The 26,395-nt window shown below is 33.5% G+C and overlaps 1 protein-coding gene across 8 annotated transcripts in view; it reads left to right on the top strand.

Moving 5' to 3' along the window:
- ZEB1 (zinc finger E-box binding homeobox 1) overlaps nt 1-26,395 on the top strand; it is a 149,824-nt gene that overhangs the window by 94,674 nt on the left and 28,755 nt on the right. For 4 of the 8 annotated variants that reach the window (XM_034987178.1, XM_034987179.1, XM_034987182.1 and 1 more), the window contains 2 exons: nt 220-246; nt 22,894-22,956. In XM_034987178.1, the coding sequence (XP_034843069.1) occupies nt 220-246; nt 22,894-22,956 (90 nt within the window). The remainder of the gene's footprint in view (nt 1-219; nt 247-22,893; nt 22,957-26,395) is intronic. The other 4 variants (XM_034987185.1, XM_034987184.1, XM_034987180.1 and 1 more) reach the window with 2 other exon arrangements.

The following is a 26,395-nucleotide window of genomic DNA, read 5'->3' as shown; positions in this document are numbered from 1 at the left end:
CTCTCACTGTGTCTCTCTTTGTCAAATAAATAAAATCTTTAAAAAAAAAATTTCAAAGAACCATACACCAAAAGAAAAAACAATAAAATTTTCTGTATGATAATTTATGTATCTGTATATGTGCGTGTGTTTGTGTATACATATATCATATATATCATATATGTATATATCATGTATGTATATATTATAAAATTTATATGTTTTTTCTCTCCTACAAAGAAAACTCTAGCCCAGATGGCATTACTGGTAAGTTTTTCTAAGCACTCAAGGGACTAATAACTCCAATTTTAGACAACTCTTCCAAAGCCTAGTGTAAGAGGGAAGATGTCCCCAACTCTTTAAATGAGGCTACCATAACCTCAATACCAAAACGAAATAAGTAAAAGAAAGGAAAATTACAGACTCACTCAGCTGTATACAGACAGTAATTCCAAGCAAAATATTAGTTATACAAAATATATGTATGTACATACGTGGGAGGCAAGGTCAGAATAACACTTAAACCAATTCAGAAATACCACTTTACTGGACTAAATGAGAACAATCAAATATTTATCTCAACAGACAGAAAAACATTAAGTAAAATTTAGTACATATGAATAGTATCATAAAAGCAAGAAACATAGAAATAGAGGGTACTTCCTTGTTCTAATAAAGTATGTTTCTTTAAAATCTATCACATTATACTTAATGACAAAATGTTGAAGACATTTTTTTACAATCAAGAACAAGGTAATGATTTCTGCTCTCACCACTTTTTATCAGTCTTTTATTAGAATTACTACCCAGTGCAATAAGACAAGAAAATAAATCAACAAATATAGGGATTAGAAAGGAAACAAAAAACAAAACTTTCATTATTAACAGATGATATAACTGTATATAAAAAGAAATCCAACTAAATTATTAGAACTAATAAGGGAATTTGGCAAGTTTTTGGATACTAACTATACTGAATTCAAAGTCTTCTTTATACATCAGTAAGAGCTATAAAAGAGAATAGATGTGTAAAACCACATGAAAAGATTATAAACTCTTATTAGAGGTATTAGCAAATTTCTCAATAAGTGGAGATATAAATTTTGTTCATGCGTTAGAAGACTCAATTTTTTCTTAACCTAAACTCCAGACTTTATTTGGATTTCACTAGTTCGTCCGTTAACATCCTCTTTTTTCAGGATCCACTCCAGCCTCTACTGCATGGTATTTAGTTATGTCTCCTCAGTTTCAGGAGACCAGCCTTTTGCTGTTTCTCGTGTCCTTGACAGTTTTGAGGAGTACTGGTGAGGTGTTTGTGGTTTAGGTTTGTCTGATATTTTTCACATGATTATATGAGAGTGTGGGATTTTGGAAAAAATAACACAGTGGTAAAGTACCCTTCTCATCAACTTCTTATCAGTGGGCCACAAGCCATCAATTTGATTTTTTTTTCCTACTAATTTCATGAACTTTATTTTTTTGTTGTTTTTTTCTCTTTTTTTAATTCAAGTGAAATTAATATACAGTGTTATATTACTTTCAGGTGTACAATATAATGATTCAACAATTCAGTCTATTCTCAGGACATCACTGCAATATTTATTCTGGCATGTGAGGAACAGCCAGGAGGTTCATGAGCAAAGTGAAGGAGGGAGAGATTAGTAGAAATGAAGCCAGTGAATCAGTGGAATGCCAGAACATTAAAAGGTCTTAAAAGCTATTGGGAGTATTTTTTTTTTTTTAAGATTTATCTATTTATTTTTAGAGGGGGAGAAAGAGCATGAGCAGGGAGAGGAGCAAAGGGAGAGGAAGAGAGAGAATCCCAAGCAGACTCCCCACCAAGCAGGGAGCCCGACGTGGGGCTCAATCCCATGACCCTGAGATCATGACCTGAGCCAAAATTAAGAGTTGGACACTTAACCAACTGAGCCACCCAGGCATCCTGGGAATACTTTTATTGAAATGTGGAGACATTAGAAGAATTTGAATAGAGTAATAGTATAATTTGATTTTTATTTTGGAAGTATGACTCTGGCTGCTCTTTTGAGAATAAACTATAGAAGGCAAGAGTGGGGGCCGGAAGACCAATAAGGAGGTTATTACCATAATATAAGGTGGCAGTTTGAATTAGGAAGGTAGCAATAAAGATAGTGAGAAGGCATCAAATTCCGGTTATATTTTGAAAGTAGGAGTCAGTAGGACTTATTGATGGACTTGGTCAGGATTGCAGAAGAAAGAGGAGCTTAAGATGATTCCATGGTTTCCTCCATTTGATGGTTATGTTTGGAGGGAATCTAATTATGAGACATTTATTACTCTTAATCTTGTTGGAACCAGTCCCTGTATCTGTTTTTTACTCTGATTCTGTCATTTGTCATGTCCATGTCCTTCTTGTCATCCAGAAACGTGGTGAGTCAGGCCAAGAACAGACCTAGTGGTATGGCACTAGCTTTCTTCTATTGTCATCATTCTGTAAATCACTTTTTGAATACATTTATTCAATTATTTTTACTCTATCCATATTTTCAAAAATAAATATCATATGAGATCATGTCTCCTAGTAATACTGTCAGAAATGGATATGAGACCAGTTTATATGACTTTTTTTCAGTGAACCCATCCTGGATGCTTATGATCAATGTGGTTTTTTTAAAACACACACAGACACACAACCTTTATAATCTATTCTAGAAAACGTTTGTAGGATATAAATCAAATATTTCTGACCTGTAGTTTACAAAAGGAAATGAGAGATAGAAGGTGCAAATTGAATGACATATGTTCATCTCTCCTAATCTTCACTGTTCCTCAAAGATCATAACCAGGTCAGTGATTTATTTTCAAGTGCTTTTATATTTTCTGAAGGTATTTTATATGAGTCAGGAGACCCAAGTGCTTCTGTATAATGACCTGTCTATCCTGAGTTTTGATTCCCTTTGGGTTCCTGAACTTACACTTTCTGGAAGAGAAAATCAAAATTAATTCTTGTAGTTCCTGGTTGCCCATAGGATTTGAGTCTAAATTCTTTAGCATGACAGCTACGCATTGTCTTTCCAACCTTGATTTTGCACCACTCCCTTTGTACATATTCATTTCTTTAAACCTTTGTATATCCTATTCCATCTTCCTAGCATTTCCTTCTCTTCCTTTTCTATCACCTCCTCTGTAAACCATTGCCTAACCTCCATAGACATAGTAAATTAACTTTCCACAATTGTTCATAGCTTTTACACATTGTATTGTGATTGGCAGTGTGATCGACTGATCACTCTGTGTCACTAAAAAAATTATTGAGGGCAAGGACTGTATCTTATTGATCTCTATCTTTTACCACTAATCTTTAATCCATATTATATGCCTAAAAATACTCCTACAAATGAGTGAATGAATTAAGATGCTTTCCTTTTTTTATTTTAATCTTCATTAATTATACCATCAATTTCAAAAAAATGGCTTTCCCCTCCTTGCTTTCCCTAGCATTTTGAGAGCTTCATGTTTTTTACATTTTTTATCTTCCTGGCACTATTTAGGCCTTACATTGTCTTAACTCATATATTTATCCTTGGCTATATGACATTCTTTCTGTTCTTTGTAAATACACTTTTAAAATCTGAGCTACCTGGAAATTCCATCTGTGTGTCACTTTTCTTTCTTAAGAAACATTTTTATATAAAGTATGAATAGAGATTAAGGAGTTTTTGTGGCCCTACATAAGGCATCCAGGAAGAAGTAAAATAAGATAATCACATAATTCTTTGTTAATTGTTTTTTAAAAAAAACTGTAGAGACTTCCTCTTCTAGAAAGATGGAGTAGATACACTTTTCTCTATTCCTCCTATTAAGTACAGCCAAAATCTCAACATTATATATAAAACAAACAGAAGAGTCTAAAAGGTAGATAGAAGGAGACAGACAGACTTAGGGACCTGAGGAACCAAGGAACAATACTGCAGTGAGTTCCCTGGGTTTTCTTTTAGCTTATGTACCCTCTTATACATTTCTCATAGATCAGACTGGGTGCTAGAGAAGCCAACCCACAAAAACCTTAACACTTGCCAGTAATGGGACAGTGCCTTCTTTCACACAGGAGTCCTGCTAAAATAGAAGATTTAAATAAGATTTAGTGTTTCTATGTAATAACTTAAATGTCCAAGGTTCATTCAAAAATCACTTGTCATACCCAGAACCAGAAAAACTTCCACTTAATTAGAAAAGACAGTCAACAAACACCAACAGTGAGGTGATAAAGATGTTAGAATTACCTGACATGGATCCTCATGGATTGCAGCCATAATAAATAATCTTTCCGCAAGCAATTAAGAACATGCTTCAGCTAAAACAATATGATCTCAGAAAGAAGAAAAGAATGAAAATGAGAGCAGAAATAAATGAAATAGACACTGAAAAGACAGTAGAAAAGATCAATGAAACTAAGAGCTGGTTCCTTAAAAAGATTAATAAAATCAACAAGCCATTAGCTAGACTCACCAAGAAGAAAAGAGAGAGGGCTCAAATAAAATCAGAAAGGAAAAGAGAAGTTACAACTAACACCAAAGAAAACAAAGGATCATAAGAGAATACCATGAACAATTAAATACAGCAAACTGGACAACCTAGAAGAAATGAATAGCATACAGTCTTCCAAGACTGAATCATAAAGAAATAGAAAAATCTAAATAGATTAATTACTAGCAAAAAGATTGAATTAATCAAAAAACCCAACACACAAAAGTCCAGGACCAGATGGCTTCACTGGTGAATTCTACCAAACATTCAAAAAAAAGTTAATATCTGTCTTTCTCAAACTCTTCCAAAAAATTGAAGAAAAGGGAATGCTTCCAAATTTATTTTACAAAGCCAGCATTACCCTTAAACCAAAACCAGCACAAGGATGCAACAAAAAAAGGAAAATTACAGGCCAGTATCCCTGATAAACATAGGTACAGAAATCCTCAACAAAATATTAGCAGACCAAATTCAACAATACATTAGAATTATATACCATGATCAACTGGAATTTATTTAAGGAGAGCAAGGATGGTTCAACATCTACAAATCAAAGTGATGCACCACATTAACAAAATGAAGAATAAAAATTAAATGATCATCACAGTAATGCAGAAAAAGAATTGAAAAAATTCAACATCCATTTATAATAAAAACTCTCAACAAAGTGCATATAGACAGAGCATACTTCAACATGATGAAGGCCATATATAATGAGCCCACAGTTAACATCATACTCAATGGCGAAAAGCTTTTCCCTTAAGATCAGGAATAAGACAAGGATGCCCATTCTCACCACTTACATTCAACATAGTATTGGAAGTCGTAGCCAGAGCAACTAGGCAGGAAAAAGAAATAAAAGGCATCCAAATTGGAAAGGAAGAAGTAAAACTGTCACTATTTGCAAATTACATGATTTGTATATATAGAAAACCCTAAAGACTCCACCAAAAAAAAAAAAAAAAACCTTTTAGAACTAATAAACTCAGTAAAGTTTCACAGTACAAAAATATGTTGCCTTTTTATACACTAACAATGAACTATTACAGAAATTAAGAAAGTAGTCCCCTTTACAACTGCATCAAAAGAATAAAATACCTAGGAATAAATTTAAGGAGGTGAAAGACTTATACACTGAAAGCTATAAGACACTAATGAAAAAAACTGAAGAAGGCACTAATAAGTTGGAAGCTATTTTGTGCTCATGAATTGGAAGAATTAATATTGTTAAAATGTCCATATTACCTAAAGCAATATACACATTCAGTGCAATCCCTATCAAAATTCCAATGGCATTTTTCACAGAAACAGAACAAACAATCCCTAAAGGTTTATGAAACCACAAAAAATCCCAGATAGTCAAAGGAATCCTGAAAAAGAAGAACAAATCTAGAGGCACCATGCTCCCTGATTTGAAATTATACTACAAAGCTATAGGAATCAAAACAATATGATGTTGGTGTGAAAAACAGACATGTAGATCAGTGGAACAGAAGAGAGAGCCCAGAAATAAACTCACAGATATATGCTCAATTAATTTACAAGAAAGGAGGCAAGATTATACAATGAGGAAAGAGCAGTCTCTTCAATAAAGTATGTGGGGAAAACTTGACAACCACATGCAAAATAATGAAACTGGACCACTATCTTACATCACACACAAAAATTAACTCAAAATGGATTGAAGACTTGATCTAAGACCAGAAACCATAAAACTACTAGAAGAAAACATAGGTGGTAAGCTCCTTGACATTAGTCTCATTGATATGTATTTGGATCTGATTCTAGAAACAATGACAACAAAAGCAAAAAATTTAAAAAAAAATGGGATTATATCAAACTAAAAAGTTTCTGCACAGTGAAGGAAACCATTGACAAAATAAAAAGGCAAGCTGTAGAATGGGAGAAGATATTTGCAAATCATATATTCAATAAGGGTTTAATATCCAAAGTATATAAAGAACTCAAGCAACTCAATAGCAAGAACAACAAAAAAGCAGTCCAATTAAAAATGCACAGAGGATCTCAAGAGTCATTTTTCCAAAGATGGGCCAACAGGCACATGAAAAGATGCTCAGCAGTACTAATCATCATGGAAATACAAATCAAAACCACAATAAGATATCACTTTATACACCTGTCAAAATGGCTGTTATCAAAAAGATAAAAATCAGTAACAAGTGTTGGTGGGGATGTGAAAAAAAAGGGAGCCCTCATGCATTGTTGGTGAGAATGTAAGTTGGTACAGCCACTATGGAAAACAGCATGGAGGTTCCTCAGAAACTTAAAAATAGAACTGCCATACAATCCAGCAATTCAATTTCTGGATATTTATCTGAAAAAAAGGAAAACACTAACTTGAAAAGATATATGCACCCATATGTTCACTGCAACATTATTTATATAATAGCAAAGATATTGAGACAACCTAAATGTCCATTAATAGATAAATGGATAAGGATGATATGTGTGGCATATCTATATACAATAGAATACTACTCAGCTATAAAAAAGGATGAAATCTTGCCATTTGTGACAACATAGATGGACCTGCAGAGTATTACACTAAGTGAAATAAGTCAGACCAAGATAGACAAACACCATATGATTTCACTTATATCTGGAATCTAAAAGAAACAAAACAAATGAAAAAAGAAAACTCCAGATATAAGAAAAGTTGGGTGGTTGCCAGAGGGGAGTGTGGTGGGGGGTCAAAATTGGTGAAAGAGATGAAGAGATACAGACTTCCAGTTATAATGTAAATAAGTCATAGGGATGTAATGTACAACATGAGGACTATAGTTAATAATGTATTGCAATTTTGAAAGTTCCTAAGAAAGTAAATCTAAAAAGTTCTTATCAAAAGAAAAAAGTTGTAAATTTGTATGGTGACACATGGTAGACTTATCATGGTGATCATTTCTGAATGTATACAAATGTCAAATCATTATGTTGTGCACCTAAACTTAATACAATGTTGTGTCACTATACTTCAAAAAAAAAAAAGGATGGAGAGAAAGATACAGTCTCTTTGTTGAAACAGAAAATATAAAGAAGCACCAAATAGATAATTTAGAACTGAAAAATACAGTAAATAAAATTTTAGCACTCAGTATACAGACTCAGTAGCAGCATGGAAGGACAGTTGAAACAATCAATGAAGATGGAGATAGAACAATAGAACTTAATTTACCCAATTTGAACAAAAGAAAGAAAATAGGCTAGAAAAACAGAGCAGAGTTTGAGCAGCCTGTTTAGATCTAATGTTTATGTCCTCAGAATTCCAGGAGAAAAGAATGAGGATGGGCTGAAAAAGTATTCAAAGAATTAATAGCTGAAATTTCCCAAAATTAGGCAAATGACATAAACCTGTATCCCAAACAGGATAAATCCAAAGTAATCAATGCCAAGACACATCATAGTCAAATTCCTAAAAACTAAAGACAAAGAAAAAAATCTTGAAAGCAAAGAGAGAAAAGGGATATCTTTATCTATATGGGAAAAATGATTTGAATGAAAGTAATTTCTCACAAGAAACTGTGGAGGCCAGGCAGAAATGGGACACTTCAAATGCTAAAAGAAAAAAATTGTCAACCCTGATTTCTGTATCCAGAGAAAATATCCTTTAAGAATGGAGAAGAGATCAGGACATTTTCAAATGAAGGAACGCTAAGAATTTGTCCCCAGCAAATCTACCCTAGATGAATGGTTAAGAGAAACTGTCTAAATAAAAAGGGAATGGTAAAAGAAGGAATCTTGGAATATCAAGAAGGAAGAAAGAACACAGGAAAGAGTAAAAATGTGGGTATATACAATAATTTCCTTCTAGGGTTTTCTTAATTATATATGATGATGAAGCAAAAAATATAAGTATAGGTAAATAAAATTAATGAAACATGTAGTGAACATTAATACTTATTATGATTTGTATAATAATTACAATTTGTTTTGTATACAACCTACCTAAAGATTTATATATAACCAACTTTTATGGTAAAGTTGATAGCCAAGTCATAGGATATTTAGAATTACACATTAATTCCCACCTTAACCTAACTCTTTTCATTTGAGTCATTATTATTCAACATGCATTATTTTAAAGAGAATATTCTCAGACACTAAAAACTACTTAAAATTCCCATAAAGAAAAAAAATCCTCCAGTTGAGATACATTTCTTTGTAAATAAACTACATTTCTAAATCTGTCTAAGCACTACTTTAGGTTTTACCTCACCTAATTTAAAAAAATGAAAGGTTTATGTGTGTCATACCATGTTCAAAACAGTCTTGCCTGACCAAATAGAACAAATCAGTAAACACAAAACTGTGTTCCTTTCATAAACTATTTTGACCAAAGTAAGAAATTATTATCAGCCACCAAAAATCACAAATCAAGATAATTCTGGCATTCTATCAGTTAAAAAGTATCCATTCCCATTGTGAGAGTTTAAAATGTCTTTGTGAAAATGTGCACAACAGATCTGCAACACTGCCCAGCGATGGAAGGCAACCAAGACTTCTTGCATTAATTTAAATTCACAAATATCAAGGTTAGTAACTCTTAATAATTCATTTAGTTGGTTACCATTAAGTCATGCATTTAAATGAAAGTTTCTGTAGTGGGGCTTCAGATACGAACAGAGTACTTCTACCTTTGAATTGTTCTATGGCTCCTCAAGATGATCCCTGTGGCTGAATTTGAAAAGTTAGTCTATCAGATTGTACGTGGTTGACCAAACCAACCTGCTCCTGAGCAGAAAAAGAAAACTTGAGTTACGGAGAAAGGAGCTTGCTCTGAAGGGCAGTCAGCCTGCTTGATAGAGCTCCAGTGTTTTCACAGTTACCTTCAGATTCTTTTCTTTCATGACCCCTGTCTGCACTGCTCTTCTTGTGTTCTTTCTTGAGCATCCCATTCATAAACTACTATCCAGTGTGAAAAGCAAACAAAAACAAGGGGAAAAGTGTAGGGTGATCATATCACTACTAAAACTTTAAGAAGACAGCAGTATGTAAAATTTCCTGCTATTGAAAAAGAGATTAGCAGTGTTTTTGCTTCCAAAATAGAGTAGCTGCAACTTAGGTTTTTAGAAGATAAATTGCTGAGTGAAGTTATTTCCTTTCTGGTTCCTTGAGGGTGACCAAGAAATAGTGAAGCAAAGCCCCTTTACTGTCAGTTAATAGAAGCCACACCATTTATGCCAGTGAGTTACTTTAAAACTTTTAAGAAAAGCGAGAAGCAATAGAGAAGAAAGTGGTCCATGCTAGAGACCAGCATATGGAACTGATAGTCACAGATCTGTAGCATAGTGTAAATCAACAATCCAAAGTATATTTGAAAATATAATGTGCCATTGAAATGTTAATTATGTAATAAGTACCTTTAAAAAGCTATTCTTAGCTGTGAATAAAATCTCAAGTTAGATCAAGTTCTTAGAAGGAATATAGAGAAGAAGCAATATTTTTATTGTAGATATTAAGTAAACTAGGACATGTTCACTTTCAAAAATAAATAAAAGTAGGTTAATTAAGTCCTGTTGTGTGTAGGGAGGATAGTATAACTTGGCAGTTCTCCAACATATCTATACGCATCTTATAAGAGCTTCTTGTGGTTCAACCCAAAACTCTTATGCTTCTGTCAGTTAAACGTTTTTAAATATATGCTCTTACTTTTGAGACACCTGTTTTTATAGGCCTCTCATAATTTTAGTTTTAGAAAGTAATAACTAACTAGTAACTAATCTGATAATATAAAATATTGTTTAGTATGTTTGTTATTCCTTATTTTTTTAATTGATGAGCTGAAAAAATGATCCCAATAGTGACTTAAACATTTTTCTGACTTGAAGTTTTTAAAACTCTATAGAAATTTGCATGCTTACAAAAATGCCAAGGAAATGAAAACTTCTTTACAATAAAAATATTTAATATTCTGATGTTATCCATAGCAAAAAGGCTTTCTTAGGCACAGGTTATAACAAAATACTATAGTAATCTTATGGAAAGAATACATCAATCACTATATAACTCAGCATTGAATCATATTATACTTCTCCCTCAAGGGTCAGTTTAGCCTACTCTTTGGAACCTTTTTCAACCAAAGTAGTGTGTAATGTAGAAAAAGCTCAGCACATGGTTTCTAGTCTTCATTTATACCACTATGTCTCTTGAGTTCCACTTCTGCATCTATAAAATGAAAAGACTGGCCCACATGACCATAGAGGTATGCTCTGGCTGTACTTATAAGAGAATCCAATTTCATTTGCACTAAATATACACCTCTAATACTTAATTACCTCTAAATATCTAAATATTAAGAGATGACACTAATGAAGGAATTTGGGCTTTTCCCACAATCCTGAACCTCAGTTGTATACTCTCTTCTCTTTAAAATCCTGGTCAAACAAATTTGCTACCTAGATCACAATATGTACAGTTCTTTTTGTCATTACCTTTATAGTATATATTCAAAATGTTGTTTTCCAAAGTTACTTAGGTTATTTCTTGTCTTTCCCACCCCCTTCAATGTGTTATACACCTCATTTATAATATAGTTAGGTTCATTTGTCATTGCTTGTATTTCATTGTCCATTCTCCCTGTCTGCTGAGTGACTTAAATTATTTTTGTGTGAATGGAAAACATTTTCATGGTTATATATGTAAGCTATACAAAAAGGTATGCTCAGAGATGTGTCATCCCCCCATGCCTACTACCCCATCCCCATTTTCCCTCTAGTAAATAAATTTGTTTCTTAAAAGCTATGGTTTATTCTGAAACTACTTTATGTATATACTGGAACTGAACAAATAAGTGGATGTATTGAGGATAACGAGACCAAAATTTCTCACTATCAGAGAAAGAAGTTACAAACAAGGAAAAGTGAGAAGTCTAGAATAAATCGTATGGCTTTCTGTTGGAATCAGAAGTATCAATATGAACTCATGGTTCTTAATATATATAAAGATACATAGATACAAAAATATAGATGGGCTTTTTGCAGGTATTAGTATACATACATATATTTCCTAGCTCTGTTTGCTAAGAATGCATGGAAACAATGATACCCAGTAGCAGTTAGCATACCTAGTGCCCAGATCTGGGACTCAAGTACTCTTCTCCAATAAAAGGTACCAAGTTTCTTTGCATAAATGGCTGATTCTAGAACTGAGGTAAGGAAAATATAAGCTAAACCCAGAACAACAAGAAAGTGTTTTTTAAAAAGTCATTCTGTGGGGCGCCTGGGTGGCTCAGTTGGTTAAGCAACTGCCTTCGGCTCAGGTCATGATCCTGGAGTCCCGGGATCGAGTCCCGCATCGGGCTCCCTGCTAAGCAGGGAGTCTGCTTCTCCCTCTGACCCTCCTCCCTCTCATGCTCTCTGTCTCTCATTCTCTCTCTCGCAAATAAATAAAATCTTAAAAAAAAAAAAAAAGTCATTCTGTGAAAACGGCCCAAGAGCCAACATGAGAGAGCTCCCATTGGCCAAATCTGGAATAATTTTAGCAGCAAAATAAATAATGATAGTACTGCATTATAATCAGTAGAATAAAGTAAATACGCATACATCCATACTGATATAAATAATAAATGGGAGAGAAGGAAGAGTTCTTTCTTATAGTAGAATTTCAGTTATAAATTAAGAAGTAATTAGGGAAATGGAAAATCTCTGTTAGGCAAACACCATGGTAATAATTGATGCAGGCACCTGGGTGGCTCCGTTGGTTAAATATCCGACTCTTGGTTTTGGCTCCAGTCATGATCTCATGGGTCCTGAAATCAAGCTCAGCAGGCAGTCTGCTTGAAGATTCTATCCCTCTGCCCCCCCCCCCCCCCCGCTCAGGTATACTCACTCTCTCTTTCTCCCTCCAATAAATAAATAAATTGTTAAAAAAAAAAAAAAGAACCATCAATGAATGCTAAAATTAGTGGGTGAAAGTATATGAAGAAAAAGGATATTTGCATAATATCAAAGTATTTCCTCACCAGATAGTTATTAATATTAAAGACATAGTAATTAGTATAAAGAAACCTGACAGACACCTTCTTAACTAGGTGATCAAGGTTAATGTCCCAGTAATAAAATATAGTGACATTATATGCCACTGGTGAGATATATTAACAAAGGCATAGCACTTCAGTGGTATTCTTGCTGACAACGTATTTCCTCATCCAATCATTAGAAAACATCAGGGAAATCAAATTGAGGGGCACCCTACAAAACCAGTGATCGGTGTTCAATAGTGTTAAGGTCATAAGAAAAAGCAAAGACTAAAGCAACTTCTCAGAGACATGATTGGATTGTGAAATTTTGGAGGAGGCTATGGAGACTTGACAACTAAAGGCACTGTGGGTCCAGAATTAGTTTCTGAACCAGAAAAGGAAAAGGCCTTAGTGGGAAAACTTGCATAAGTCAAATAAGGTCTGTATGTTAGTTAATATAATATATTAACATTAATATAATGGTTTCCATAATAATAGTACTGTGATTATGTAAGATGGTCTCATTAAGGGAAGCTGGTTGAAGGGTATACTGGAAGTCTGTGCTAGTTTTACAACTTTTCTGTAAGTCTAAAACTATTTCAAATTAAAAAGATTTAAAAATCCTAATCAGAAAGAAGCAAAACCCCTTTCCTTCATTCTTTTTTCTCAAGATTGCTTTGGCTAAATAGGGCCTTTTAAGATTGTTTTTTCCTGTTTCTGTAAAAAAAAAAAAATGCCATTGCAATGTTGGTAGGGAATTCATTGAATCTAGAGATGGCTCTGGGTAGTATGGACATTTCAACAATATTAATTCTTCCAATTCATGAACACAGAATAGCTTTCCATTTATTTGTATCATATTCAATTTCTTTTATCAATGTCTTATAGTTTTCAGTGTATAGATCTTTCACCTTTTTGGTTAAATTTACTGCTAAGCATTTTAATTTTTTTTTGATGCTCTTATATGTGAGATTGTTTTATTTCTCTTTCAGATAGTTCATTGTTGGTATATAGAATTGCAGCTGATTTTTGTATGTTGATTTTTTATGCTGCATAAGTCTTTGATTTCTCACTTTAGTGTTTTGTAGTTTCAAAAACAGATTATATGCATGATTTGTTAGATTTATACCTATGTATTTCTTTTTTAAAGGGAGAAACTATTGGAATGTTTTGTTTTTAATTTAGTTTCCATTTGTTCATTTCTATTAATATAGCAAGCAATATGATTGATTTTCGTGTGTCGACCTTGTATCCTGTGGACTTGCTAATTCCAGGAATATTTTGTAGATTCTTTGGGATTTCTATGTAGACAGTCTTCTCAAATAGGGACAGTTTTATTTCTTTCTTTCTAATCTGTATACTTTTTATTCCTGTTTATGGACATAAAATACCAGGAGTGGAAAGAGTAGACATTTTCCTTTTTCCCAGTCTTAAAGGGAAAGTATTCAGTCTTTTATAAGTGTAATGTTAACATAAGGTTTGTTGTAGATGCCTTTTACCAAATTGAGTAAGTTTCTGTTCCTAGTTTGCTGACAGTTTTCATCATGAATAGATGTTGAGTTTTTTCAAATGGTTTTTCTGTGTCAGTTGATAGGATCATGTGGTTTTGCTTCTTTAGTCTGTTAATACAATAAATGTAGTAATGGATTTTCAAATATTGGACCAGTGTTGGATTCCCTGGAAAGCCCCACTCACTCATTTTCCTTTTACATATTGCTCAATTAGATGTGGTAATATTTTGTTGAAAATTTTTAAGTCCATTTTCATTAAGGATATTGGTCTATAGTTTCCTTTCTTTTTTATCCCATTTTTATATGGTTTTGGTATCAGGAAAATTCTAGCCTCATAAAATGAATTAGAAAGTGTTCCTTTTTTATTTTCTTGAAAAGATTATTTAAAATTAGTGCTCTTCTCTAAATGTCTGATAAAATTTGCAAGGGAAACCATCTGGGTCTGGAGTTTTGTTTTGGGGGAAGATCTTAAACTACAAATTCAATTTTTAAAACAGTTATAGGAATATTCAAGTTAGCTTTTTTATCTTGGATGAGTTTTAATAATTTCTAATTTTTGAGGAATTGGTCCATTTCAGTTTTCAAATTTATGTGTGTAGAGATGTTCACCTTACAGGACTGTATTAAGGAAAATAGCTAACAATTACATAGCACTTACTATGTGCCAGGTATAGTACTAAGCACATACTAAATTTAATTTAATCCTCACAGCTACCCTAAGAGGTACTATTATTAGCCTCCAAATTTATATTATATAAAATAATTATAAACTGCCTCCCAAATTTCTTAATGAGCATACAAAATTTTTCATTTTAAGTGTAAGTTGAAAACAATCTAATTTCTAGCATATTACATATACTTACATTTTTAACATTCTTATATATGAGCTCCATAGCAATTTAACACCTATCATTCAATTAAAAAAAAAAAGAATAAACTCTTCAAGAGTCAAAAATGTTACATCATAATGTTTACTCCTTGAACTCAGAATATTCCCTTATTACCCTTTTACTATCTCCTAGCTCTGTAGTGATATTCCCTTTTCATTCCTGATGTTGGTAGTTTGTGACTTCCCTCTATTTGTTTGTCAGTCTTACTAATGGTTTGTTAATTTTATTGATCTTTTCAAAGAACTAGTTTTCTTTTTCATTGTTTTTCTTTCCTTTTTTTGTCTTTAATTTTATTGATTTCTACTCTTCATTCCTTCCCTCTGCTTGCTTTGGACTTACTTTGTTCCTTTTTCTGTTTTTTTTTTAAACACAAGTTTAGAATTTTAATTTGAGAACTTTTGTGTAACATAAGCATTTAATACTATAAATTTCCCTTTAAACACTGCTTTATGTACATCCCAAAAATATTGATGTGTTTTTTCATTTTTCTCTTTGACCCATGGATTCTTTAGAAATATGTTAATTTCCAAAGTGTTTGGAGATTTTCTTATCTTTCTGCTATTGATATCTAGTTTAAATTTATTATGATCAGAGAACAAACTTTGTATGGTTTCATTTCTTTTAAGTTTTATTATATGATCTTGGATATAGTGTGTCTTCATTAGTGTTCTATGTGTATTTGAAAAGAATGTGTAGTCTGCTCTTGTTGGGTGTTCTACAAATGTTAATTGGATGGAGTAGTTGTTAGTGTTGCTTAGTTCATTTATATCCTTGCTGATTTTCTAACTTGTTCTGCTTGTTCTTTCAATTAATGTGAGAAGAGTATTGAAGTCTCCAGTTATACACATGGATTTTTCTCTACTTTCTGTTCTCTTGGTCACATATTTTGAAGCTGTGTTGTTAGGTGCATACTCTTTTAGATTGTTATGTCCTCTTGGTAAATTGGCCCTCTTATTATATAATGTTTCTCTAGATTTCTGGTAATATTCTTAGCTCCGGAGTCTACTTTGTCTGATGTAAAATTGTCACTCTAGATTTCTTTTCCAAATTTTTACTTTTAACCTATCTATATTATGCTTCAAATAATTTTATTTGTAGGGTGCTATAAATGGGGCTTAGGTTTTTGTTTGTTTTTTTTTAATCTGTTCTAACAATCTCTATCCCTTACATTGGCTCATTTAGATCATTTACATATAATCTAAGTTTTGATGTTTGGATTTAGGTTTACCATTGTATTATTTGCTTTCTATTTGTTCCCTCTGGTTTTTTTTTAAATTTCTTCTGTTTCTCCTTTCTTGACTTCTTTTGAATCATTTGAATATTTTTTAATATTCAATTTCCATTTGTTTATTTCATTTTTTACTATATCTTCTTGTATTGATTTTTTAGTAGTTGCTCTGTAGATGAGAATGTACATACTTCTCATAGTCTACTTAGAATAAGTATTTCACCACTCAAAGTAAAATATGGAAACTTTACCCCCATTTGGTTCCATTACCCTCCCTCCTTTATGTTATAGCTGTCATGTAGACTGCATCATTTCTTGTGTCCTCTTTCAGTCCTGACATTTCAAATTTTCCTCTAATATCATTTCCCTTTCTTTCTGAAGATCTTCCTTTAGCAGTATATCAGGTTTGCTGGTAGTATACTCTGTTCACTTTCCTTCATCTGAGAGTATCTTTATTTTACCTTTGTTTTCAGAGTGTATTTTCACTGGATATAGAATTCGGGGCTGACAGGTTTTTTTCTTTTAGCACTTTAAAAATGTTCCATTTCCTTATGAAATCCCTAATTTCTAATGATAAAATCTGCCTTCTTTTAAGTCATTGGTCCCTTATAGTTGTGTATGATTTTCTCTGTCTCTTTTCAGAATTTTTTTTAACTTTAGTTATCAGGGTTTGATTGATGGTCTAAGCCCAGATTTGGGGGGCTTTGTCCTGTTTGAGATTCAGTTAACTTCTTTAATTTATTGGTTTGTGTTTTTTATTAAATCTGGAAAGGTTTAGATACTATTTTTTTAACTATTTTTTCTGTACTGTTTTTTCTCCTTCTGGAACTCTAACTGAATGTTAGATATTTTATTATTGTTCCACACATCTCTGAGACTGCTTATTTTTTAAAATGTTTTCATTTTATTGTCCAAATTGGATAATTTCCATTTACCTACCATCAACTTCACTGATCTTTCTTCTTTGATCTCCATTTTGCTATTGCATCCGTCCAGTGATTTTTTTCCAAAAAAATTGTTATGGTAGTTTTAATTCTAAATTTCCTTTGGGTTCCTATCTATATCCTCTTTTTGCTGATAAGAATTAGCCTAGACTTTCTATCTTTCCTTTCTTTTCAAGTGTTCATCCTTAGCTCTTAGCTGCTTAAAGCCTTTGTCTGATAGTTTCAACATCTCTGTGTTCTCAGTGTTGCCATCTTTTGATCATCTTTTCCTATATAGAAGTTGAGATTTTCCTGGTTCTTCATATGCTAAGTAATTTTGGATTGTATCCTGGACATTTTGAATATTATCTTATGAGACTCTTGGTCTTATTTAAATCTTGTGGAGCATTTTGATATTTTTGGTTTAGCAAGCAACTTATCCAGTTGTATCAGGCTCTACATCCTAAATAACTTTCTGTGGATTATGGTTCCAATATCAGTTCAGTTTTCAAAGCTTTTACAGTGCTTTTTGGATTTGTGCCCTATAGTGGCCATTCTGGGGCATGATTAATGGTCTTATCCTTACTTCAGTTCTCAAAGCCTGTAGTCAGATCCATACATGGGAAGTTTGGATGTGAACCCAGGAGTTCACAAGCAACTTTATACTGTTGCTTTCCTGCATTGTCCCTTTCCATGATCTCCCTAGTACTTTCAGTTCCCTGGGACTTTCCTTGTCCATTCTCTATCCAAAAATCCAGGACTTCCTTTGTCATACTTTGCCAGATACTTCCCACAACTATGCCTGCAGGAAGAAGAGCTACAAGAAGATGGTGAGGAAGAACTTGATGAAAGTTTGTACCATCCTCTTGGGGCCACTGCTCCTCTGAGTGGATAAGAAGGTTCCCCTTTCTTGGCATTTTAGGTACCTATACATTCTTGCTGTCACCATGATCTCAGCCACTACCTTGGGATGATCTAGGGATTGGGACACAAGAGAATCAAGGGGAAAAAAATGATTTCTCCCTTCTTTGAGCCCTTTCCTATTCTGTGAGCCCAAGCTACAGGGCCTTCCTAGAGTTTTTCTGTGCCATGCCCCAGTGCCCACTTCCAAATCTAGGCTGCCTTGAATCCAGGCCAGGGGGTAGGAGAAATTACTTCCTCAGTGATTCAGTGGTACTTTGAATTCTTGTCTTGTCTTCTTCCCCAGTCTTCCTGCTATGATTTATCTTGTAGAGTCTTTAACTCCTTCATGAATTCTCCCCAGGTTTTTTTAGCTGCATTCAGTGGAACACACAGGGTAGTTTGTGTTTATTTCATCTTAACCAAATCTGACCTCAGTTATATATTTTTTTACCTTTGTTTAAGTTAACAGGTGTTCATGGAGATTGTGAATTACATTTACTGTGACTCTGATGGACAATTATACCAAAAATATATGCACATATGTAGAAATTAGAGGATACAAGAGAGAAAAATGAAGCCTTCTGGAAATACTCTGAGAAAGTACACAGTAAAAAAAATCATTTCTAATTAAAGTTTGAACACTTTATGTTTGAATTCAGGAATCTATTGGCATTTACTTCTGAGCAGGGTGGGGAAGACTTACAGAATGAGAGAAATGTGAACTGATCTTTCAAGAATAGGATTAGTAAGTTTTTCAGATGGAACGGATAACAGCACTCTAGACAGAGGGGTCAGCTTGAGAAAAGGCAGGTATAAATGTTCATGGCATGTGTGCATGCATGTTACAGAGGAAGAGACGAAAGCAGGAAAGGAAAATCTGGTTCAGTTACCCACTTCTTGCACCTTATTAGAAATTGCTATAAAATCTTCCCTCAAACGCATTTGAAATGGTTAGAAACACACTGCTATGAATTCGAAATGAAAGTTTTAGAATTTTGAACATGTGCTTAATAACCAGTCCTGTACTTCGAACTGTTCTCTCCTGCCATTGACATTAAGCCTTCTGGATTTTTGGTTAACATGAATGGCTAAAATTAACAAGTCAGGAAACAACAGATGTTGGCAGGGATGCAGAGAAAGGGGAACCCTCCTACACTGTTGGTGGGAATGCAAGCTGGTGTAGCCACTCTGGAAAACAGTTTGGAGGTTCCTCAAAAAGTTGAAAATAGAACTACCATACGATCCAGCAATTGCACTACTGGGTATTTACCCCAAAGATACAAATGTAATGATCCGAAGGAGTACATGCACCCCGATGTTTATAGCAGCAATGTCCACAATAGCCAAACTATGGAAAGAGCCAAGATGTCCATCAACAGATGAATGGATAAAGAAGATGTGGTATATATATACAATGGAATATTATGCAGCCATCAAAAGAAATGAAATCTTGCCATTTGCAACAACATGGATGGAACTGGAAGTTATTATGCTGAGTGAAATAAGTCAATCAGAGAAAGACATGTATCATATGATCTCACTGATATGAGGAATTCTTAATCTCAGGAAACAAACTGAGGGTTGCTGGAGTGGTTGGGGGGTGGGAGGGATGGGGTGGCTGGGTGATAGACATGGGGGAGGGTATGTGCTAGGGTGAGCGCTGTGAATTGTGCAAGACTGTTGAATCACAGACCTGTACCTCTGAAACAAATAATACATTATATGTTAAAAAAAAAAAGAGAAGAAGAAGAGGAAGATAGCAGGAAGGGAAAAATGAAGGGGTGGAATCGGAGGGGGAGACGAGCCATGAGAGACTATGGACTCTGAGAAACAAACTGAGGGTTCTAGAGGGGAGGGGGGTGGGGGTTGGGTTAGCCTGGTGATGGGTTTTAAAGAGGGCACATATTGATTGCAGCACTGGGTGTTACACGCAAACAATGAATCATGGAACATTACATCAAAAACTATTGATGGTAATGTATGGTGATTAACATAACATAATAAAATAAAAAATCAATAAGATTAGAATCAATCAGCTAATTTTAGTAGGAGCAAAATGGAGGAATTGTTATATTTTGTTGGAACTATTAATATTTATATATTTTTTAAAAAACATGAATTGCATTTGCCATTCTTGCTTTTACTTACTAGGAATTACATCTTATGGCAAAATAAACAAGTGCTGTCTCTTTTAATCTAAATTTATGATATTAGCCATTGACTTATTTTTCAATTAAACTTTAAATTTTGAGATACAGATTTGCAAATAATTCACAGATAGTTCCAGATTCACAAATAATTCAGAGATCCTGTTGTATACCCTTTACTCTGTTTTCCCCATTGGTAACGTCTTGCAAAACTGTAGTATAGTATCACAACCAGAATATCAACATTGATATAGACAAGATACAGAACAATTCCATCACCACTAAGCTCCCTCCTTGCCTTTTATATGCCCACCCTCCCCTCCCCTCTGCCCCAACCCTAATCCCTCACAACCACACATCTCTTCTCCATTTTTATAATTTTGTTATTTCAAGAATGTTATATAAACAGAATCATACAGTGTGTAATTTTTTGGATTGACTTTTTTCACTTTCCAAATTTCTTGAGAGATTAATCTGAAGTGTTGGATATATCAATAAATTGTCCCTTTTTATTGCTGAGTAGTATTTCATGACTTATTTTTCAGCTATAATTTGCCACTATTTGAAAAAACAAAGTCTTTTACTTGAGAATTTTTCCTCATTTACATATTTTCTTTGGAATTTAGAATAAAAGCAAAAGCCTTAGAAATATTCCAGTTTACCTTTCTAGGTTGCATTTAGGTTAGTCAATCACAGTGTGTTGACATTAGTAAGTCTTACAAGAGAGAAAATCTTATGCACAAGGAGATTCTGTTACTTTGCTACCCTTGTATTTTCTAAGCTCTAAGTAGGATCAGAGCACATGAGGGTGAAGGCTGCTTGAATAGTATTTAGCTGTTCCAGTACACCCTCATGCTGGTCCATTAATGAAGCAGGAAGGAGCCTGTTCCTGGCAGCACTCCATAGTGAAAGAGGTGTGTTCATGCTGCAGACCAGCATTAGGATATTTTCTATTTTTGTTAGGCAATATGATTTTAGTTGTTCAACCAAAGTTCCAAACCCAGTGATGAGGGAAAGAATGGAGACTTCCAGTCTTTAAATTGCAGTAAAGAAGTGAGACCAAATTCTGAAGTATGTTAAATGCTCATCTAAGGAGACTAGATTTTATCCTGAGCAGAAATGAAGAAATCATTTAACTGAATTGCAGACAGATTTTTAATTAGCTATAATAACTATAAGTAGTAAAATTAGTATTGTCCAAAATATCATTTTAACTTTTAGTATCACTGTCATCTTTCATCTTAGTAAGTAACTCTGGCTGTCTTAATTCTCATTTCAGGAGAAATAAAGAACATAGATCGATTAACAATAAATAACTATATTACTATCCTATCCAACTGTCACACTGTTTATTATTTTAGTTTAAGTAGATGCTTCAGAGAGAGGAAAAAAGATGTTAGAGAATTGCAAACACTTAGCCAACACTGGTGTTTGTCCTACTATATTATAAATACTTTAGCACAGGTTTTTTAATTGTCATTTTGCTGATGGCAAGTATAAAATGAGAATTATTTATCAGACATTAATCTTTTTATTATCTACTTTAGACAGTGTTTTCCATGCTGATCTAAAGAAGTTTATGCATATTTTAACTATTTTCACATAGTGATCATCTTTAATGATCTTTAATAATATAAAAGTTAATGAGTAAAGAAAATCTGCTGAATAAATCCACCTGATAATCCAAGGCACTTACAGAAATACATGATTTAATATGAGCAAAGATTTTACTTGATTAGTGTTCTATTTCTCAATTCAATTATCAAACTTAGGGGAAATCTAAATCAAGATTTTTGACTGACATATTCAATGGGATTTGATTGGGGTGCAGATTAACTACATGATGTGATGTTTTAGCATGACTTTATAAGTATTCTGATCATAATTATGTATTCTCTGCTGCTAGTTTTTTTAAAAGCAGTTTTTAACTCCTTCATGTTTTTATATATGTACATGTCCTTAATAAACTATTATAATAAATAAAATGTACCTGAATATACAAAACATACTTTCTGCTTGCTAAAATAATATACCTATTTACTCTGATCTTATTCTGTGTAGAATACTACAGTCAACTCGCTATAAGGTGGCAAAGGAGGACAACTGACATCTAAAAATGTTTACCAGTACTGTTATTACTATGATTTATCAGTAGTTAGAATAATGAATAGAGTGAAAGAGCAAGTATAGTGCCCTAGGTGTTTACTCTGGACATAGTTAAGTTTAGTACAGTCTTCCTCTAGTTAGCCCCTGGTCCTCTGGTCATACAGGCAAGGGTGGAGTGGGAAGTAGGTTTTACAACCACTCAGACCTGAATTCAGATTCCACTTCTACCACCTAATAGCAGAGTGTCCTTGGGCTATTTAACCTCTTCAAGCCTCAAGTTTTGGTTGTCTTTTTTTTTTTTTTTACTTATAGGTAGTTATGAAGGTTAAAGGAAATAAGTTTATCAATCATCTAGCACAGTGCCTAAAATGTAGGAACTTGTACTTTGCAGAAGAAATAAAAAAAAAGAAAGGAATCCTGCTACCTACAGGTAGAACGCCTCTCCCAAAAAAACACTAAAATCCCAGTATGTGTATAGTTATTTGTATAATTCCAGGATTATGTCTAAATCTTGACTAATTTTGCTTCTCTAAGATACGTTTGTGAGTTTGGTAAAACTATCTGCTTAATCTCTTCTAAAAAGTTCACTTTTCAAGGACACATTACTTCTAAAAGGGAAAAAAATCCAAATTAAATATAATCTAAAAGTTCCTCTTCAGATTTCTAGATGTTAAAGATGTTTGTGCCACATGGATCTATTTTAATCCTTTGTTCTTTGATTTTAGCAGGAAAGGAAGGACAAGAAATCCTGGGGCCTGAAGCTCAGGCAGATGAAGCGGGATGTGCAGGTACGTGCTCGTCAATTTCTTTGATACTGTAGCCTTTGAACAAGGTCTTTTTGTGTCACTGGTTTTTGCATTTGTGAGTCGTGAATTTAGTCTGTTTCCTCCTCTTTTATCTTGACCTTCTTCAGTGTTTCAGTATGTAGGCATATAGGGCACTATATGAAAAGTTAGAAGTTTATATTCTTTAAATACAGTGTAAATTTGCAGATTCATCTAACACAGCATATTTTCCATTCTATAAGGATGACAAGAACAATCTACAGATAATCCAGAAAATAAGTATTTAAATGATGATTTGAATTTATATCAAATTTTTTACCAAAGCTATAGAAATACAGATTTAACTATTTTGAGTTTCATTATTAGTTACCAGGATCTGCATTGAGTTGCCCACAAGACAGAAAGCAGAAGGGAAAAGAATAAGCAAATATCATGAGTTATCTATAAACCAGATGAGAATCATGAATATTGATGAGCTGAGTCAACATGTCACAGCAAACAAGAGAATCAAAATTTTTTCTTGTAATTTCTGTGATTTAGAAAAAGGTTAAGATGAAGTTAAATTATAGTAAACAAGAAAATTTGTTTCTATGTGACTAAAAGTACATACTCCCTGAGACTTAATGCTATTCCTTAATAATGGATTCAAATCAGATTTAAGAAGCAAAAGAGTAAGTGGAAAACTTAAATCAAGATCTTATGTATGATAACACCAGGCACTTATTATTGTGTCATATAAGTCAGCAAGAACTCTAAGAATGAAAATTTCAAAGATGAATTCCAAGTTATTAAAACATTTCCTCAAAATACTGTACTTCAAAGTAGTATAGTTGTATTTTGTCTATTCAATCATAAATTAGAAATTTCTATCATACCATTTTAATTAAATTTTGTTTTTTCTTCTCTTTTTTGGTTTAACACTTCTAGTTTTTTCTTTTCTCTGCAGTGCATTTTAGGAATATTCCATAGAGCCCTATAAATTATCTTTCATTATGTAAGACGAGTATATTTCATAGTAATAAGTCAAAATAGATTTTCATCTATAATACAAACAGGCACTTCCATACTTGTCAGTCAGTTCTGTAAAACAAAGAGTAAATCTTCATGCTGTTATTAAAGATCCATTCCAAATTAATTAAATAATAATGGGATATGTGATGATTTATGGCACCTGCTGCCTAAGATTTTATATTCTGCTTTTAACTTGGTTGTGTTTAACTTGAATGAATAATGTATTCAAATATGTTGTTATCAAATATTTGTCATGCTAACTTACACATTATATAAAATATTTAAACTCGGTATTATTAGTTAAAATAGTCTTAATGAACATGAAAGAATGCTGCTTATTACTCTTTCACCTAATGTTAAAGTTAGATGCTTTACATTACCAGAGTTACAGAAGATCATTTGCCCTTTTAGGCAAAATGCTATCAAAAAAAAATTCACAATTCCAAGTGTCAGTATTTTACCTCACGCTTTGCTCTTCACTACAAAAATAAATTCTTTCATTTAATACTGAGTAGTATATAAATTCCTTTAACCACCCCCTCCCCAAAATAATCACATCTGGTAGGTAAAGTAACCTTGTATTAACTTAAATTGTTGCTGAAATGTGAGGTCTCCCCCACCCAGTGGAAGATGATCCCTGCTGCATTATTTCCCTGCTGGAACATGGGGAGTTAGGAGTAAGCAAACATTTAATAAAGCCCTGATAAGTGTAGTTTTAAGGGAAGAAGGATAGAAATTGGACGGTTGAGGCTTTTGAGCATTTAAACTTAAAAATTATGTTTTGCCTTTGCTTCTGTTACTTCCTTGACTTCTAGGGAATAATGTGCTGACAAAGTAAACAAAAGCATTGTACAAAGGTCACGATCATTAGTTCAGAACTTTGTCAGGTCCTTTCTTCAGCTGATTTCCTTTTGTAATTCATGAAGTTAAGAGAACTGTACTCTCAGCTTAGTATTCAGAGAGTGAAAAATTCACCCAAAACATCCTTTGTTCCTTCTGAGCATCCCTTTTTTGTTTATATAGTTAATAGTTCTACAAAGTTTGAAAAATGGAAGGTAAAGTTAGGAAGAAGCCTGAGGACAGCTGATCAGAAATACCGTCAAATGGATTTCACACATGAGAGTGGCTCAGGTCATGATTCTAGTGGAAAAATATAGCTAAATAATTTTTAATCTTTATATTAAATGTTTGCCTCTCTCTCTAATTTGTGATTATAACCCTATAATTCTACACTTCGATAAATGGTTATGGTCATATAGACCTGTAGTCCAAAGTAATTTTATATTTCACAGTCAGCTCTGAGTTTTGTCATATCTAAAGAAAGCCAAATTATTATGTTTCTATGTATTTGCTCATCTCTCTACTATTTAAATATGTAAGTTTATCTGTCTTTAGACGAGAAATTTTGCTTTATAATTATCAGTACTACACAGTTGACCACAACATAAATACATTACAAATTTTAACATAATTATTACCAAAAAATTGTTACTGGAAATGAGATTGAAGGAGCTGAAGTATTCTTCAGTTAGTTCATTTATCAATAGTTTAATGTTACTTATTTCTCCTTTTTTTAAGATTTTATTTATTTATTTGAGAGAGAGCATGAGCAAGGGAGGGGAGAAGCAGAGGGAGAAGCAGACTCCCTGCTGAGCAGGGAGCCCGATGCGGGACTCAATCCCAGGACCCTGAGATCATGACCCGAGCCAAAGGCAACCGCTTAACCGACTGAGCCCCCCCCACCAAGTTCCCCAATGTTCCTTATTTCTAGAAGAAAAAATGTTCAGGATTAATTCTGTTTCTTGTTTTGTTTAGCACTCAGATAACCTTATTCTCATAAATAAAAAGGTGAAATACATTTTTGTGATAACTGATTTACTTTCATTCTTTATACATCCTTAGAATGATGTGCAGTTATATATCAATAAAAATACTTTTAGGGGCACCTGGGTGGCTCAGTCGGTTAAGCGTCTGCCTTCGGCTCAGGTCATGATCCCAGGGTCCTGGGATCGAGCCCCGCATCGGGCTCCTTGCTTGGCGGGAGGCCTGCTTCTCCTTCTCCCACTCCCCCTGCTTGTGTTCCCTCTCTCGCTGTGTCTCTCTCTATCAAATAAATAAAATCTTTAAAAAAAAAAAATACTTTTAATGTCCTGTTAACTGACAGTTGTATTAAATGCTTCTTCAATTCTGTTGAAAGCAAAAATTCAAAGCTGTCTAATTTGCTCAAGATTCCTTCACTAGACTCTTCCAGTCACAGAATCTTTCACTCCCTGATTTTCTGGGACATATACCAAAACAGCTTTGCCAACACTTCTCGAAGTACTTATGCTACCTGTTCTTGACCTTTGTTATTTCTTCCTCTCACTTAGAGGCACCTTGATTAATATATTCAGAAATGGTTAGGAAAATTGAAATATTGTTAATTTCGGTA

This window comes from Mirounga leonina, unplaced genomic scaffold, assembly GCF_011800145.1.
Source record: "Mirounga leonina isolate KUSES-001 unplaced genomic scaffold, KU_Mleo_1.0 Mir_413, whole genome shotgun sequence".
Taxonomy (NCBI): Eukaryota; Metazoa; Chordata; class Mammalia; order Carnivora; family Phocidae; genus Mirounga; species Mirounga leonina.
This window is presented reverse-complemented; position numbering and strand designations above follow the sequence as displayed.